We start from the raw sequence: 18,170 nt of genomic DNA on the forward strand, positions 1-18,170 counted from the left end.
TGAATCAACGAAATTCTACATCAACACTCCCTTTGCCGCAACCCTAAACCTGAGGTGAAGACTCTCCACACATCATTTCAAGCTCAAAACTTGAAGCAATCGTTCAATCATTCGTCTAAGATCAAATCATCGCGACCCTTGGATCAACAACCTACGCATCTGCATCAAATTTGAAGACTGAATCAGAGGAAAAGTTGTAAACAAAGATTGTAACCTATAAATTCAAATCAATACAAATCTACTTTGTACAAATGTTATTGTTTCATTTGTTACAGAATTTTCATGTTTACAAATTTGGCACGCCCGATGTGATATCTCAGCCTCTCATCTTTGTCTTCAAATCCGCAAAAGGCACAAATGACATCAAGAAAAGTTCAAGTTGTTCACACAACGAACACAAACAACAAGAACATCCTTGCCGTAAGTGGTGGCACTTTGGGAGTCCACTAGAACAAAATAGCTCATCTACCACGACAATATAACCACGGACTTTATGAGCTCATTATCAAAAGTACCATTTTACCACGAACATAATAAGCACGTAGTAAATAACAATTTTTATCATGACCAAATTATAGCTTGTTGTAAAATAGCTGCAAATAATCACGCGCAAATTTTCACATTGTAAATATACCATGCTACCACAGACAATGCTTATGGTCAATATTGTTAACATCCACAGAGCCTTTTTGTTGTTTACCACGGACATAATCTGTGCTAGAATCATACACGCTTAACTAAAATTTTGTGAGGAGGCGGGACACAAGAATTTTGCCAAATTTCAAACATTTGTAAAATTTGAAAATTTCACAACACTCTTGAAAACTTCTCAAAATATATTGGTTTATCCCATCCCATCAACTAGCTAGTTCCTGCAAGACTCCCCTCCCCAGAATTTGAACGCCTGCTAAAGCCCCCGCCCCCCGCCCCCCGCCCCTTGCTCGATCTCTCTTATTCTTCTTCTCCGACCCCAAACCCATTTTCTCTCTCTGCAATCTGGGTCCCCTACATCTTCTTCTTCGCCTTGTTTGCATACACTTTTAGAATCCTATTTTTTCTAATTTTTTGGGCGTCTCATTATTCCCAATCTACTAGATCTCCGTCTTCTCCTCCAATTAGAGATCACGAGATCTCGCCGGTGTCTGGTTTGGAGAATACGATTTCAGATGGGTCTCTTTTCACTGGGGGTAATTAAGCTTCATCTCTTTTTATTTTATTGTTGTAATTTAATATATTTCAATTCTTCCACTGTTTAATTTAATCAATTACAAATTATGGGAAATGATAAATGGTTGATTTGTGGCAGTTATATGATTTTTCGTGGATAAAATCATATGGTTGTGTTTTTACCCGGCTTTGTGATGATTATCTTTCCGGTTATGAGTTCAATCAATTGCATTGTGGGAACGAGCGATTTCCCGTCTTAAATCACCAGTTGATTACAACGACAGAGACAAGTCATATGTGGTAGTTAATGGAGTAAATATGTATCATGTTTGGTTTCTGTGCACTAGATAACCTGAATGTGTAAGCAATTGATCAGAAGCAAATGACTTGGGTCAGATGGGAGATGGAGCGGAGCAGCCAAGAAATATGTAGTATATATTTCCAGGAATGTATGTAGTGGCTGTAGTAGATTCGTGATCTAATCATGTGTTTATCTGTTCATTTTTTTAATTGAGATCAAATGTACAGTTCCACCCATAGCAGTACAAGATTCTGTTTTTCTTTTCATCCATATACTTATGTCTATGCAGATCAAAGGAGGCAACAACTTCTGAAGCTCAAGCATTCGAGGCAGTGTTTCACTCTCAAAGTCCTTTGTTTAGAGGTGTTCAAATAAAAATGAAGTGTTCAAGTAACTATGTCTTGGTTATTGGAGGTCTATTTGGTACTTCATATATAAATTGATATTTCTTAGTATAACTCAGTGATTTTTGTTCTTTCTTTGCTTAGTGTACAACTTGTAACTTGAATCTTTGATCATTTAGGTAATTATTATATTGTAGTAAATGTACGAGTTTGTATATAAATATTAAGTATTTATATATATTATATTTCTTAAATAGTTTTTTTATTATTATTTTTTAATTGTGGAAATTTTTTTTTAATGGACATTGGCTGTGGTCAATTAGTCATCCACAACGGCCATAGTAGGTGGTGTTAGATTTCAATTTATCACAGACATAATTTGTGATGACATCCCATTTGACAACAGGCATTGTTTGTGGTAAAAATAGATATTTTTTATCACATCCTGAATACTAAAAAAAATAGATATTTTTTATCACATCCTGAATACTAACGGACACAATGACCGTGGTGGATTGCAATTTATCATGGGCATTCACCGTGATAGATGAACTGTTTTCTTCTAGTGGTCATAACCCGAAGCAAGGCAAGAGCTCTTTTTACCGTGCTTTCCACTCCTACATCAACCCTACCAAAGGAGCAAAATCACTCGAAGCACAAGCTTGTGATCACCTTGGCCTCACTAAAGGTGCTAAAGGAAGAAAGCTTGATGAGGTACTCCGAGTTGTTGACTTCTGATGCCGACTCAAGCAGCAGTTCATATCCTGTAGCCATGCAAATCATGATTACTAGTCCGACTTCCATCGAGGAGTAGCTGACATAAGTGAGTGAAGCAATCGCAAGGCTGACAAGGACCGTGGATGAAAAGGACTTATAGATTGCTACACTCATCAACCGTCTAGAGGTGCAGCATGACGAGAAAGCTGACTTAAAGGTTGATCCACCAAAGAAAGAAATCGATGAAAAAAGGAGCCTCTGGTGGAGAAAGCTGAAGAGAAGCTGGAGGCGGACTAAGCAACGGCGCTTATAGGATTTCTCTCTATCCAGCAGTTGCAAGAGATGATCACTAGCACCATCAAGGCGCAGTACGAAGGAAGCTCACATGAGTCCGTACTGTATTCAAAGCCTTACTCTAAGAAGATTGACGCCTTGAAGATGCCAAGGGGTTATCAACCGCCAAAATTCATGCAATTCGATGGAAAGGGCAATCCTAAACAACATATTGCCCATTTCATCGAAACTTGCAACAACGCTGGGACTAAGGGAGACTACATCGTCAAGCAATTTGTGCGCTCGCTAAAAGGTAACACCTTTGACTAGTGTATCGACCTCGAGCCCGAATTTATCAATAGCTGGGATCAGCTTGAAAAGGAATTCCTCAACTGCTTCTACAACACCCATGCAACGTAAGCATGTTGGAGCTGACAAGTACAAAGCAATGAAATGATGAACCTGTCGTCCACTACATCAATAGATGGCGTTCATAAGTCTAGACTGCAAAGATCAGCTTTTTGAAATCTCCGCCATTAAGATGTGTGTTCAAGGCATGCACAGGGGGGGTGGTTATATTACATCCTCTAAGGCTTAAAGCCAAGAACGTTTGAGGAGTTGGCAACTCGGTCTCATGACATGAAGCTGAGTATTGCTAATCATGGGAAAAATAAGCCAATCACTGACTTAAGAAGGATAAGGTGTTTGCTCCAAAGGTAGACAAAACTAGGAAGAAGCCCACCAATGAAGTTTTTACCATCAACATTATTCCCATCAAGACCTCATCTGTGCCTGTCAAGATCTCCTCAAAAAACAAAACGAATGTGATGAAGAGATGTGAGCCTTCTCGCACCCAAGATAGGTACAAAAATACCTTGATGGAACTAGAGCAGAAGACGTACCCTTTTCTGGACTTTTACGTGGCCGCAATGCTAGATGACCTGTTGGAGAATAAAGTAATTGAGCTGCTTGAATGCAAGCGCCCCGAAGAGATGAATCGCGTTAACGATCCTAGGTACTGCAAATACCATCGTATCGTGAATCATCCAGTTGGTAAGTGCTTCGTCTTCAAAGAACTCATCATGAAACTAGCACAACAAGGGCAAATTGAACTCAACCTAAAAGACACGGTCACAACAAACACTGACTCGATTATGTTTGAATTCTTCGATCTCGTGCCTTTCCAAGTGATGCATGACCACTCTCGTCCATGCTTAAGCTACACATCACCTTCCGTACAACCATCACTAAGGGCAAACAACCAAGACGCACATACCGATGATGATGAAGGATGGACCTTGGTGACCTACAAAAAAACAAGGAAGCCAAGACCATAAGCCACACGGCCAAAAGTGGAACATGGGAGAAAGCATCGCCGCTGCAACAATAGGAAGCCCAAAAGAGATGTAAGAGCTGTTAAGCCAACATACGTTGGGGAACCTATGGAGCAAGAGCCACGCATTCCCTTCTTCTTGCATGAGTACTTTCCGAAGGATTTCTTCCAATAGTGCACTACCGTTGCCTGTCACATGGTTGAAATAGAGATAGAAGAGCCCTTAAAAGGAAAAGCTATCACCATCTAGAAAGAAAAATCCTTACGCTCGAAGAGAGCCTGCCGACACACTTTAGCATTGAGGAGCGCTATAATTGCCCAAGGAGATGCGAAGAGCACTAGTAGCAGTCTTAGCAAGTCCCGACAACCATAAGGTGCAAGAAAACAAAGGCGAAGGCTTAAACCTTTGGCCGCATGAATATGTCACATGATGTGCTGCCCAAGATGCAATCAACTTCATTAACGAAAACTTACTACTAGCGTCAAAGCCTCATAACCGTCATTTCTTCATCTCTGGGTACGTGAGAGATAACAAAATCAATTGCATACTTGTGGATGGTGGATCGGCCATAAACATCATGCCAAAGTCAACAATGACTACAATCAGCATCAAGGTAAGTGAACTATCCTGAAGCCATCTTTTAATCCAAGGTTTTAACCAAGAAGGACAAAGAGCGATGAGCATGGCCTAAATCAAAATGACCATGACGAACTCAAGTCAAGCACGCTATTCCACGTGATTGACGCGAGAATTTCCTACAGCTTGTTTTTGGGAAAGCTTTGGATCCATGAGAATGGAGTGGTGTCGTCTACCCTCCACGAATGCTTAAAATTCTACTGAGAAAGGGTGAAGGTGATGCAAGGTGACACCAAGCCATTCACCGAAGCCGAGTCACACTTCGCGGATGCCAAGTTCTACATGGATGAAGAAATGGTGCCCAAAGCTTTTTCGAAGGAGATCAAGTTCACAGGCAAAGCCGCACCCAAAAAGAATAAGTGGTACGTCGTGCCCAAAGAGCAAGAAAGGGAAGCCATGCCATCTTCAAGCAAATACGACGATGAGCCTGCTAAGCCTGCAACAACCAAAAGGAGTGTGACGCCCTCAAAATGACCAAGCACACTCGTCTTCCGATACATCCCAATGTCAAAAAGAAAGAATGGGCAATCCTCGTTTGAAACTGGAACAAGCAAAAACAACACACAGCTACACAAGGACGATGTAAAGTTTCTCAAGACAAACGCAGTTTTACCTCTGACACAACTAGGTGATGCTAAAATTTCAAAACCACCTCAAGGCTTCGTAAAACCCTTGCCAAAAGGGCCGGAACCAAGCGTTCTTCCAACCAAGATGATAGAAGAAGGTTTCAACCCAAATGACTACAAACTCATGCCAAAGGCTCGGTACGATTTTGCCTCCCCTTCAAATCTTGGAAAGAAGGTTTCAAACATTGTCAATGACAAAGAACATGACCTCATCGAGACTCTGAAGAAGTTGAATGACAAAGAACATGACCTCACCGAGACTCTGAAGAAGTTGAAGGAACATGGTTATGGAGTTAACAACAACAAAGCTGGACTTGGCTTCACACCAAATACGTCCGTGAAGATTTCAAGCAAAGCAAAAAATGCTAGCGCCCAACACATCAATGTGAGAGTTGAACAAAGTCAAAAAGAGCCTAAACCCGCCCCTCGAACATCAGTCTTCGATGGGCTGAATCACCAAAACCCAGAATTTTGACACTTGATCGCATTGATGGTCAAGACCAAACCTCTGTCTTTAAAAGGTTTAACACACCAACACCTCAAAGCTCTATTTTTTAAAGGTTGTCAAAAAACCAAGAAACAAAGCAACATGGTTATCTCTCCTCCACAACGGTCAGCCTTGGAAAGATTTCAAGAAACCAAGAAACCTTCTAAGAAAAAGAAGACAACGCCAAAGGAAGAAAAGCTCAACGGTTTAGCAGAAAAAGATGACGTTTGAAGCTCGATTCCTTCAAGGATGAAATGCCAAGCAACCTTGGAGGTTGACACAAAAAGACCACTGGAGGTAAGAAGGTGCACCATCATCCACATTGGCCATTTTTCACGCCAACAAGCCCAAGATGACAGCACTAAAAATGAGGTCTAAGACGTCTTCCATATCACGATCCAATAAGACAAAGAATAAGAGATCCCCAAGGAGGACGTCACTGCTACGCCACCACAGCTTGAGGATGGAGGCAAGCTACGATTTATGATCTCAAAGAGCTCAACTTAGGCACAAGCGAGGAACTGAAGCCTATCTTCGTAAGTGCATCACTAAGTATGGACAACATCCAGGAGTACTACCAACTGCTCTTGGAGTACGAGGACGTCTTTGCTTGGACCTACAAAGAAATGCCCAGCGTTGACCCTACTATCGATGTGCATCGTCTTGCAGCCAAATCTGGAATGCAACTGATAAAGCAAACTCAAAGACATTTTTGATCTGAGCTCCTCCCACAAATTGAGGCCAAGATTGACAAGCTAATTGAAGCAGGCTTCATCTGAGAGTTGCAATACCCTATGTGGATCTCCCACATCGCCATTGTCCTTAAGAAATCCAGGAAAGTAGGTGTTTGCATAGACTTCTTAGACCTTAACGATGCTTGCCCAAAAGATGGCTTTCCCTTGCCAATCATCGAAATCATGGTGGACGCAACCACTGGCCATGAGGCACTATTATTCATGGATGGCTCATATGGTACAATCAAAATTGCATGGCTCCCAAAGATGAGGAACTAATAGCTTTCCGCACTCCAAAAGGTATATCCTGCTACAAGGTAAAGCCTTTTGGCTTGAAGAACGTTGGAGCCACATATCAACGCGCCATGCAGAAGATCTTCAACGACATGCTACTTAAAAATGTAGAGTGTTATGTAGAGACGTGGTTGTCAAGGCCAAGAAGAGATCTGATCACTTGAAAGATTTATGAATGGTGTTTGAAAAACTACGGCACTTCAACCTCAAGATGAACCAGTTGAAATATGCATTTAGCCTCACCTCTGGGAAGTTCATTGGCTTTATTGTCAAGCACCGTGGCATTGAAGTGGACCAGTAAAAGATTAAGGCCATTCAATGCATACCCGAGCTAAGGAATCTACATGAGTTGAAAAGTCTACAAGGACAACTTGCCTTTATTAGACGCTTCATCTCCAACCTCACTTGACACCATCAACCCTTCAGTCGACTAATGAAGACGAATGCTCCATTCGTATGGGATGACGCATGCTGCAATGCTTTTGAAATCATAAAAAAGGTACCTGGCAAACCCACCTGTCTTAGGAGTTCCCATACCTAGAAAGTTATCATCCTATACATTGCTGCATAAGAAGGTTCCATTGGAGCACTCTTAGCACAAGAAAATAAAGACCAAAAGGAAAAAGCACTTTACTACCTAAGTAGAACCCTCACTAGTGCCGAGCTCAACTACTCACCAATCGAGAAGACGTGCTTTGCCTTAGTCTTTGCCGTCAAAAATTTTAGACACTACATGCATGCTTTCACCATCCACTTGGTTGCTAAAGCTGACCTGGTCAAATACGTCATGTCAAAGCTAGTTTTGACAAGGTAACTAGTGAAATAGGCGTTGCTTCTCAATTAATATGAAATCATCTACGTTCCAGCTAAAACCATCAAGAGACAAGTGCTAGCAAACTTCTTTGCCAATCATCTAATCCAAGCCGATTGGAAAATCTCAGACAACTTGCCTGATGAAGAGGTGTTCTACTTCGACATCTTCCCGACAAAGGCAACGTTATTCGACGAATTCGCACAAACAGACGAAGAGGGGCAGGAGTAGTATTCATGTCACCATAAAGACAAATACTACCCTACTCATTCCAATTAAGCGAGCTATTCTTCAACAACGTTGTTGAATACCAAGCGCTAAGTATCGGACTCTAAATGGCAATCGACATGGAAATAACAATGCTGGAAATGTATGGCGACTCCAAGCTCATAATCAATCAACTCTTGACTAAATATGAAGTGAGGAAAGATAATCTCGTCTTGTACTTTTGGCTTGCAACTCAACTGTTACGAAATTTTAAGGCTATGACGCTAAAACATGTGCCAAGAAAAGAAAATCAAATGGCAAACGATCTCGCTAACTTAGCCTCAAGTATGGCGCTAGGAGAAAAGGAAGCTACAAGCTGATAGGATTAAATTCACACGACAAAGTAGCACACAAATGTCCTATTAATTTTCCTTATTAACAATAATATTTGTCAATTGTAGCATATGAAAATAAGGGTCTTTCCCGCAGAAGATTGTTTTATCTAACTACTTAAAATGTCACAAAAACTGGGCTGCTGTCCCTACTGACCAGCCACCGAAAAATAATTATTAGACCGACTTACACTTATCTAAAGTCTACGAAATTTTATATGCAGATACTAGACACACAGAGCTACACTCACACAAATTTTTGGGATTTTTGGAGTTGATTTGATATTTAAATTAAATCGAACAAAAACAAGACAGAGACAGATTTTTAAGTAGTTCACAAATTAAGAAAAACGAGTTAGGGGAATTGCTATCCACCACCAAATAATCATGCAAACATGTTATGTTTCATTCAAATTCCTTTCATTTTTTGGATGAAGATGCTCAAGTTGGCTCAATGTTAGAACTCAACCTATTACTCTTTCTTATGTAGTATGTTAAGAGAATGGCGTTTTCAACTTAACTTAGTCCCTAACATGCAATCTTGAATGGTGTGTTCATAGATTTAACAAGTAGAAATCATTAAGAACTAAAAGAGTTTGAGTCATCACAAGGCATCGTAAGTACTGGCGTTGTCTTACTTATCCTAGAAATTGGTTCACATGTTAATCGCAATTAACAAGTACTACTCTAGAACATATGTAGGTCCTCATTCGACAAGGGCAGGCACACACATATTCATAGCATTAGAATCCTAGATATGCTTACTAAGTATGCATCCATAGAAAACACATAAAGAATTCATCAATGAGACAAGTAGTGAACCAATTTTCATCCATTCGTAAAAGTAATTCAAACGAAATGTCATAACAAACTTGCAATCATATTAGGAGCTTCAAAACAGCCCCTACCTACTAAAAATTAGTTACACATAATTCTCAAATTAAACCAAAAGAAAGACATGAGTTTGAGAAGATAAAACCGAGAGAAGAGAATGCCAAGATTTCCTCCTTCCTTTCCTTCCTTCCCCAACGCAGCAGCCTTGCCTTTTTCCCTTGCTTTGCTTCTTTTTTTTTCTATCTTTTTTTCACACTTTTTCTCCCCCTTTGTTGCTGCAACCTGTAGGTATTTTCTTCTTTTCTGCTGCCACAGTTTTTTCTCCATAACTCACCCCACTAACAGCCATTTAGTGATGACAATAAGTGGGAGGAAATGCCAAAACAATTGTAACTCTTTGGGCAGCCTTTATGCCCATTACTCTCACTTAATTTTTCATTTCCTCTGATATTTGAATAGGTGTTAGCTGGCTTGTTCTTGGCTGCATCAGTTTTGGCTGTTAGTTTTATGGGATTTATTGCTTTCAATGCTTCTTTGTCAGTTACAAACTGCTCAGCCTCCTGGGAACCTTTCAGTGTTTGAACGGCCATAACTTTTTCTAGAAAAATGATATTAACAATCCGTAAAATGCTCCAGAAAATAGACATCCGTAGCTTTCCAAGCATATAAGGCTCATTCTCTAATTCATTCTGAGCTGTCCGAAAATTGCTTCCAAAGTCAGCTGACCTGCACAGGCAGTTTTGACGAATTTATTACTTAACATTCCACTTGTGTTATTTTCTTTTCTTTACTTGACAAATCCTAAAAAACACAAAAACAAGGTAAATAACTCAAAAATATAAGGAACTAACTAAGAAAAGACAAGTGAATTTGATATAAAATATATATAAATATGAGCTTATCAAATACCCCCACACTTAGCTTTTGCTAGTCCTCAAGCAAAACAAAGAAAACATGAAAAAGTAGCAACATGAAAAACATTAGCTCCCCACTATGTCACCCTCATAGAATTTCATTCAAGAAAACAAATCATCAAGAACCTTAGCTAGCACCAAGCAAGCTAATCCAAGCTCATCTTCCTTATTCAAATGTTAACAACTACCTTTTAATCATCCTTGAAGTGTAGTGTGTGTAATAGCCATGCTAATGCAATTTCAAGTTTTGTTTTAAAACACTACATGCAAACTAGTGACCTTCTCACGGGACATACACTCAATCACACATATGTTTAGTTTAACGTGTTTTGCTCAAAGAATCAAATGTGAAAGATCTACCATAAGCTTGCATAAAGATCTCATCTCCACAATCATAATTGCAAAACTAAAATCAAGAGGACTTTTATTGGTTGTAATGAGGCTTAGGGAGGGGGTTATAGAAATGAAAGGATAGGTAAACACAAGTTCCAAGCTACATTGCAAGCAATTCTCTTGTTGAGATTTATAAGAACTCAAGCTCTCCAACCACTCTACTAATACCTCCAATCACACCCCTAAACTTTTTATTTGCTTTGTATACAAAAATTTTTCTTCTCCTTTTTTTTCTTCTCTTTTTTTTTTTTTTTTTTTTTTTTTTTGAACCAATTTTCGCACATAACTAAATACAAACATGAAATACCCCCACACTTATTCTTTTGCCAAACTCTTTCAAAGTACTTCACAAACATTTCTCATAAGACAATCTCACATTGCTCACTAGCTAGCTTGGAAAGGGTAAGGAAAAATGTTTAAGGTATAAGGGCAGACATATCTGGTGATAAGAATTAAAAGGCTTAACATATAGGCTCAAATTGGCAATCTAATGATATCATTTTTCTTTAGGAAACATGTTTATTTGGGCCATGGTGATAAACCTAATGCCTCTATCATTTTCAAGTTCATGCAATCAATGACAAACATTTCGAAAGATCGTTATGCAAGTTCTAGAGATGTAAGTCACATAAGTTCATCACACATGAAAGAATAGGAGTGTATGAAAAATGCACACACTTTCAATAGGCTCAAAAACTCACATAGGTTGTATATGGTCACTATGTTCACATATGAAGCTTTAAATCATGCTTTAGTTTCACATCAACAAGGCTATGTGCTTTTGGTTTTTCAAAGATGATTAAACATGTACAAAGCTAACAAGAGAATAAGGAACTTCACACAATACATGCTTACTAAGTTCTTGATCACCATGCTCCAAATTCAATCCAATTATATCATTGGGTCGGGAAACTAATAAAAATCTAATTCAAAACAATAAATAAAATAAGACTATTTTTGAATTTTTCATATTTTCAAAATTTTCTCTTTTTTTTTTTTATTTGTTATTTTTTTTAAGAGTCAACAAAACTAATTAAGAAAACAAAAAAAAACAACAAGGAAACAAATTAAACCAGTTCTTAGTCAAAGGGACGGAAATTTTCAATTTAGTCATTTTTTCAATCTTTACCCCCAAACTTAAACTGGACATTGTCCCCAATGTCATAAAACACAATAATGCATAAAATAAAAAATAAAAATGAAATAAAATAGTAAGAAACAAAATAAAGCATTTGGACAGAAAACTTCCCCAATTTGCAATAAAATCAAGTGATGACCCCCAAACTTCAATTCTGCAATCAACTCCAAGGGTGGACATAACCTAAGATTCCTACAAAGAAAAGAAATACTTCAGCTTAGCACGCATGAAAACTCAGAAAACAAAACAAACGAAAAATTGAAAATGACATAAAAAGATAATGAATAGAAATATTGGATTGCCTCCCAATAAGTGCTTGCTTTTACGTCCTCAGCCGGACGGTACCAAGAGTAATCATTCAAGGGAAGCTGGTTCTTGGAGGGGTACAACCTCCACATCATGCTCCGCAAAAGACTCGTAATATGGTTTGAGTCTATGTCCATTCACTTTGAACAGGTTTCTGGTCTTTGCACTTTGGATTTCCACTGCACCATGAGGAAAAATATTAGTTATAACAAACGGACCAACCCATCGAGAACGAAGCTTACCTGGAAATAACCGAAGGCGAGAATTAAATAGAAGAACTTTCTGTCCAATGGCAAAGCTCTTCCTTGATATCATCTTGTCATGAAATGCCTTTGATTTCTCCTTGTATATTCGACTAGACTCGTATGCATCATTCCGAATTTCATCTAACTCATTCAATTGAAGCTTCCTCTGCTGTCCGGCAACACTCGTATCCATGTTGTAGGCTTTGATAGCCCAATAAGCTTTGTGTTCTAATTCTACTGGAAGACGGCATGGTTTCCCATAAACTAATCGAAATGGGGACATTCCAATAGGAGTCTTATAAGCAGTCCTATAAGCCCACAATGCATCGTTCAAGCGCATGCTCCAATCCTTCCTACTAGGACTCACAGTTTTCTCCAAAATTTGCTTTACCTCACGGTTTGATACTTCTGCTTGACCACTAGTTTGCGGATGATAAGGTGTAGACACCTTATGTGTGACATTGTACTTCCTAAGCAACGCTTCAAATGTTTTATTGCAAAAGTGACTCCCTCCATCGCTAATGATTGCTCTAGGTGTCCCAAATCTTGCAAAGATGTTAGTCTTAATAAAATCTGAAACAATTTTTGAATCATTAGTTTTGGTAGCTTTCGCTTCTACCCATTTAGAAACATAATCCACAGCCAATAAAATGTAAAGAAAACCATTTGAAGATGGAAAAGGTCCCATGAAATCAATGCCCCATACATCAAAGATCTCAACAATCAAAATAGGGGTTTGTGGCATTTGATTTCTTGGGCCCAAGTTACCTGTTCGTTGACAACGATCACATGTTGCACAAAACTCGTACGCATCCTTAAACAAACTAGGCCAATAAAAACCACTCTCTAACACCTTAAGGGCTGTCCTTTTTGCTCCAAAATGGCCGCCACATGCATAAGAATGACAAAAAGTTAGAATAGATTTAAACTCAGATTCAGGGACACACCTTCTAATCAATTGATCAGGGCAATATTTCCACAAATAAGGATCATCCCACTCGTAGTATTTGGCGGTTTTGACAAGCTTATCTTTCTGAGCACGTGTAAAATCATCCGGAATCTTTTTGGTGACCTTGTAATTGATAATATCTGCATACCAAGGGTCAGTAACCTTTAATGAAAACAATTGCTCATCCGGAAAACTCTCACGTAAAGGGATGAAATCTTCCTCTATGTTTGAGTGCACAAGTCTGCTAAGATGATCTGCTACAACATTCTCACTCCCTTTCTTATCCTTGATCTCCAAGTCAAACTCTTGAAGCAGAAGTATCCATCGAATGAGTCGTGGTTTTGCATCTTTTTTGTGAGTAAATACTTCAAAGCTGCATGGTCAGAAAACACAATAACTTTAGTTCCAATTAGATAAGATCTAAATTTTTCTAAAGCAAATACAACAGCTAGAAGCTCCTTCTCTGTTGTTGAATAATTCAACTGTGCATCATTGAGTGTTCGTGATGCATAATAGATGACATGTGGCACTTTGTTGACACGTTGTCCTAGAACTGCACCGACAGCATAATCTGAAGCATCGCACATTAACTCAAAAGGTAAACTCCAATCTGGTGGCATGATCACAGGAGCCGTGGATAACAACTCCTTAAGTTTGTTGAATGCTACCACACACTCTTCATTCATATCAAATATTACATCCTTTTGAAGCAAACGGCACAAGGGTCTAGAAATCATTGAGAAGTCTTTCATAAACCTACGATAGAAACCTGCATGTCCAAGAAAAGAACGAACCTCCCTGACAGTAGTAGGGAGAGGTAAAGAACTAACAATTTCTACTTTAGATTTATCAACTTCAATTCCATTTTCAGATATGATATGCCCTAAAACTAATCCATGTGAAACCATGAAATGACATTTTTCCCAATTTAAGACCAGATTAGTTTCTTGACAACGTTTTAAAACTAAGGACAAATTATGTAGACATGTATCAAAAGAATCACCATAAACTGAAAAATCATCCATGAACACTTCAATTATTTTCTCAATCATATCAGAAAAGATACTTACCATACACCTTTGAAATGTGGCGGGGGCGTTGCAAAGTCCAAACGGCATCCTCCGGTATGCAAATGTGCCAAATGGACATGTGAAAGTCGTCTTTTCTTGATCCTCCGGAGCAACTGCAATTTGATTATATCTAGAATAGCCATCAAGAAAGCAATAATGAGAATGACCAGCTAACCTTTCTAACATTTGATCAATGAATGGAACTGGAAAGTGATCCTTGCGTGTGGTGCTATTTATCTTCCGGTAGTCTGTACAGACTCTCCAACTGTTTTGCACACGTGTAGGCACTAGCTCACTAGCTTCATTCTTAACAACTGTGACTCCGGATCGCTTCGGAACTACTTGAACAGGGCTCACCCACTTGCTGTCCGAGATAGGATATATGATGCCAACATCAAGAAGCTTGATAACCTCTTTCTTGACGACCTCCATCATGAGTGGGTTCAAACGGCGTTGAGCTTCCCTTGTAGGTTTTGCACCTTCCTCCAGCAGAATCCTATGCATACATGTAGCTGGATTTATGCCTTTGATATCTGCAATGCTCCAAGCTATGGCAGTTTTGTGATCCTTCAGTACCCGGATCAGTTTCTCCCCTTCTTCTGCTGTGAGTTGTGATGATATGATGACCGGTAATGTTTCATCCTCTCCCAAAAATACATACTTCAAATGTTCAAGAATCGGTTTAAGCTCCAATTTGGGTGCCTGAATCACAGAAGGAAGAATTTTTTCGTTAGAAGTAGGAAGAGAAATAAAATGGGAAGAAAACTTACCATGAATTGGTGAAAGAAACTCAAGGGCTGCCACTGTCTGGATTAATTCTTCTTCAATGTGCTCGGAATAATTAAGTTTTCCATGTGTAATGTTATGCACTAACGCCTTCTCTAAATTGTCTTGTCCTACACCTTCATTAAAACAATCTTGCACAAAATAATCAAACGCATCAATAGACAAACAAGATTCAAAATCACTAGGGTACCTCATAGCATTGAAGATTTTGAACTTGACACTTTCTCCATCAATTTCCATGGTTAAAGTACCATCGTAGACATCAATCTTCGTACGCGCCGTTCTAAGGAATGGTCTTCCCAATATAACAGGAAGTGCAGTAGGCATAGGGTCATGTTCCATCTCAAGAACAAAAAAATCAGCGGGAAAAATAAGTTCATTCACTTGCACAAGTACATCCTCCAATAGGCCTTTGGGATATCTATTTGAACGATCTGCCAACTGGATTACTACCTTTGTTTCCTTCAAGTCTCCAAGGTTTAGTGATTCATACACTGAATATGGCATCAGATTGATGGATGCCCCCAGATCGCACAATGCTCTTCCAAACTCTTTCCCTCCAATTACACATGGAATGGTAAAGCTACCGGCATCCTTCAACTTTGGTGGTAGCTTTCTCTGCAAAACAGCTGATACTTCCTCGCTTAATGCCACAGTTTCTTGATCATTGAATCTTCTCTTGTTCGTACAAAGCTCTTTAAGGAACTTTGCATACTTGGGCACTTGTTTTATGGCATCTAAAAGAGGTAAGTTCACTTGGACTTGTCGGAAAGTATCCAAGATTTCCTTATCAGTTTGCTCCTTCTTAGACTTCATAAACCTACGAGGAAAAGGAATAGGGACACATGAGTTAAATGAATTTTGAACTTCTTTACTTACCTTATCATAATCTTTTTTGTTTAATTCTGTATCTTTATGAGACTTTTCAGTTTCTGTTGAAGCCTCATCTTGCTCAAGATTTTTGGTTTGTTGCTCCCCTTGCTCATTTGTATCTTTTCTAGTCCTCTTTTGCATCCTTGGCTGCTCAAAAACTTCTTTTCCACTCCTTAAAGTCACAACATTCATCTGCTCCGCATTTGGATTCACCACGGTTTGGCTAGGCAACCTTCCTGGTTGATGTTGTTGCCCCATCAAACTTGCTAACTGACTCATTTGGCGCTCAAGGTTTTCAATTGCTTTGTCTGTTTTCTGTTGATGAGATTGAGTAGAGTTAGCTAAAGAAGCAATTAAATCCTCAAGAGACTTACTTGGAGCTTGTTGTTGTTGAGGCTGAAACGGTGTCTGCGGTCTTGCTTGAAAGAAGCCAGGTGGACGGTTATAGTTGTTGGGAACAGATTGTTGTCCGTTGTCTTGATTGTTCCACTTTAAATGTGGATGATCGCGCCACCCTGCGTTATAGTTGTTGGAGTATGGATCATACTTTTGTCTTTGTTGCCCCTGAAACCCTCCTAACGCATTAGCTTGCTCAAGACCACCTTGATCCATTAACGAAGGGCACATATCTGTGGCATGTCCCATCATTGAACAAACACCGCACACCTGTTTTGGAGCCACCATAACCTGTTGCACAAGATTAGTCAAGTTAGCTAATTGTAATTCAATACTAGAGTTAGCACTTACCTCGTTAACTTTCTTAAGAGGTAGCTCATCTCTCCCTCCAAATTGTCGTGTGTTGCCAGCAATGTTCTTTAATAATGCCTTAGCATTTGTTGGTGTCTTGTCCATGAATGCTCCTCCACTTGCTGCATCAAGCATTACACGATCAGTACCACACAATCCTTCATAAAAATATTGTATTAAAAGATGCTCTGAAATTTGATGATTAGGACAAGATGCAACCAAATGTGTGAATCGCTCATAGTAATCTCCAAAGGGCTCTCCATGTTGTTGTCGGATTGCACATATGTCTTTCCTTATGCTTGCAGCTTTTGTGGCCGGAAAATATTGCTCCAAGAATGCTTGCTTCACCTGGTTCCATGTGTTCATTGATCCTGGAGGTAAATTGTAAAGCCACTCCTTTGCCTTAGCTTCTAATGTAAATGGGAATGCCCTCAACTTGACTTGCTCCTCATCCACATTGGCTGGTCTCATTCCCGAGCATACCACATGAAACTCCATGAGATGCTTGTTGGCATCCTCTGTTGAGAAGCCATGGAACTTAGGCAAGTAGTGAATCATGCCGGACTTAAGCTCAAATCCTCCTCCTGCATTTGGATATGTGATGCACAATGGTTGTTGATCCGTATTAGGCGTTGCCAACTCCCTCAAAGTCCGGTTATCAGCCATGCCTTCTTGTGGTTCTTCCTCCTCTTCCGAACTCAAATGTGGTGGAGAAGATGGTGGTAAAGACACCGATGCACGCTTTTGCTTGATTGTTCCTCGAAGCTTTCGAAATGTTCGTTCAACCTCAGGATCATAGGAATCTAGATCAATGCTCTTGGACCTTCGAGTACGCATATACTACGAAGAGTACCTGAAATAAACACAAGAACAAAAACACTAATTAGACAAGAAAAGAAAACAATAAAAAAAAAATAAGTAATTAGAAATAACAATCCCCGGCGACACGGCGCCAAAAATTTGATAGGATTAAATTCACACGACAAAGTAGCACACAAATGTCCTATTAATTTTCCTTATTAACAATAATATTTGTCAATTGTAGCATATGAAAATAAGGGTCTTTCCCGCAGAAGATTGTTTTATCTAACTACTTAAAATGTCACAAAAACTGGGCTGCTGTCCCTACTGACCAGCCACCGAAAAATAATTATTAGACCGACTTACACTTATCTAAAGTCTACGAAATTTTATATGCAGATACTAGACACACAGAGCTACACTCACACAAATTTTTGGGATTTTTGGAGTTGATTTGATATTTAAATTAAATCGAACAAAAACAAGACAGAGACAGATTTTTAAGTAGTTCACAAATTAAGAAAAACGAGTTAGGGGAATTGCTATCCACCACCAAATAATCATGCAAACATGTTATGTTTCATTCAAATTCCTTTCATTTTTGGATGAAGATGCTCAAGTTGGCTCAATGTTAGAACTCAACCTATTACTCTTTCTTATGTAGTATGTTAAGAGAATGGCGTTTTCAACTTAACTTAGTCCCTAACATGCAATCTTGAATGGTGTGTTCATAGATTTAACAAGTAGAAATCATTAAGAACGAAAAGAGTTTGAGTCATCACAAGGCATCG

The 18,170-nt window shown here is 39.1% G+C and overlaps 1 protein-coding gene and 1 long non-coding RNA gene across 2 annotated transcripts; one reads left to right on the forward strand and one right to left on the reverse strand.

Moving 5' to 3' along the window:
* The first annotated feature begins 692 nt into the window (after positions 1-692).
* Positions 693-2,083, forward strand: LOC125471042. Its single transcript, XR_007253346.1, has 2 exons — positions 693-1,187; positions 1,758-2,083. It is a non-coding gene; the product is annotated as an uncharacterized LOC125471042 (long non-coding RNA).
* A 9,625-nt stretch (positions 2,084-11,708) lies between these two features.
* On the reverse strand, positions 11,709-17,518 carry LOC103964467. The gene is given in 5 exon segments (XM_048570930.1): positions 11,709-13,458; positions 13,461-13,985; positions 14,451-14,961; positions 15,043-16,518; positions 16,579-17,518. Coding segments are annotated over 5 exon segments (4,851 nt in total). The 5' UTR covers positions 17,416-17,518; the 3' UTR covers positions 11,709-11,956.
* Positions 17,519-18,170: the final 652 nt, after the last annotated feature.

Source organism: the organism of the source record quoted next, unplaced genomic scaffold (assembly GCF_019419815.1).
Source record: "Pyrus x bretschneideri cultivar Hongxiangsu unplaced genomic scaffold, Pyrus_bretschneideri_v1 Contig56, whole genome shotgun sequence".
Taxonomy (NCBI): Eukaryota; Viridiplantae; Streptophyta; class Magnoliopsida; order Rosales; family Rosaceae; genus Pyrus; species Pyrus x bretschneideri.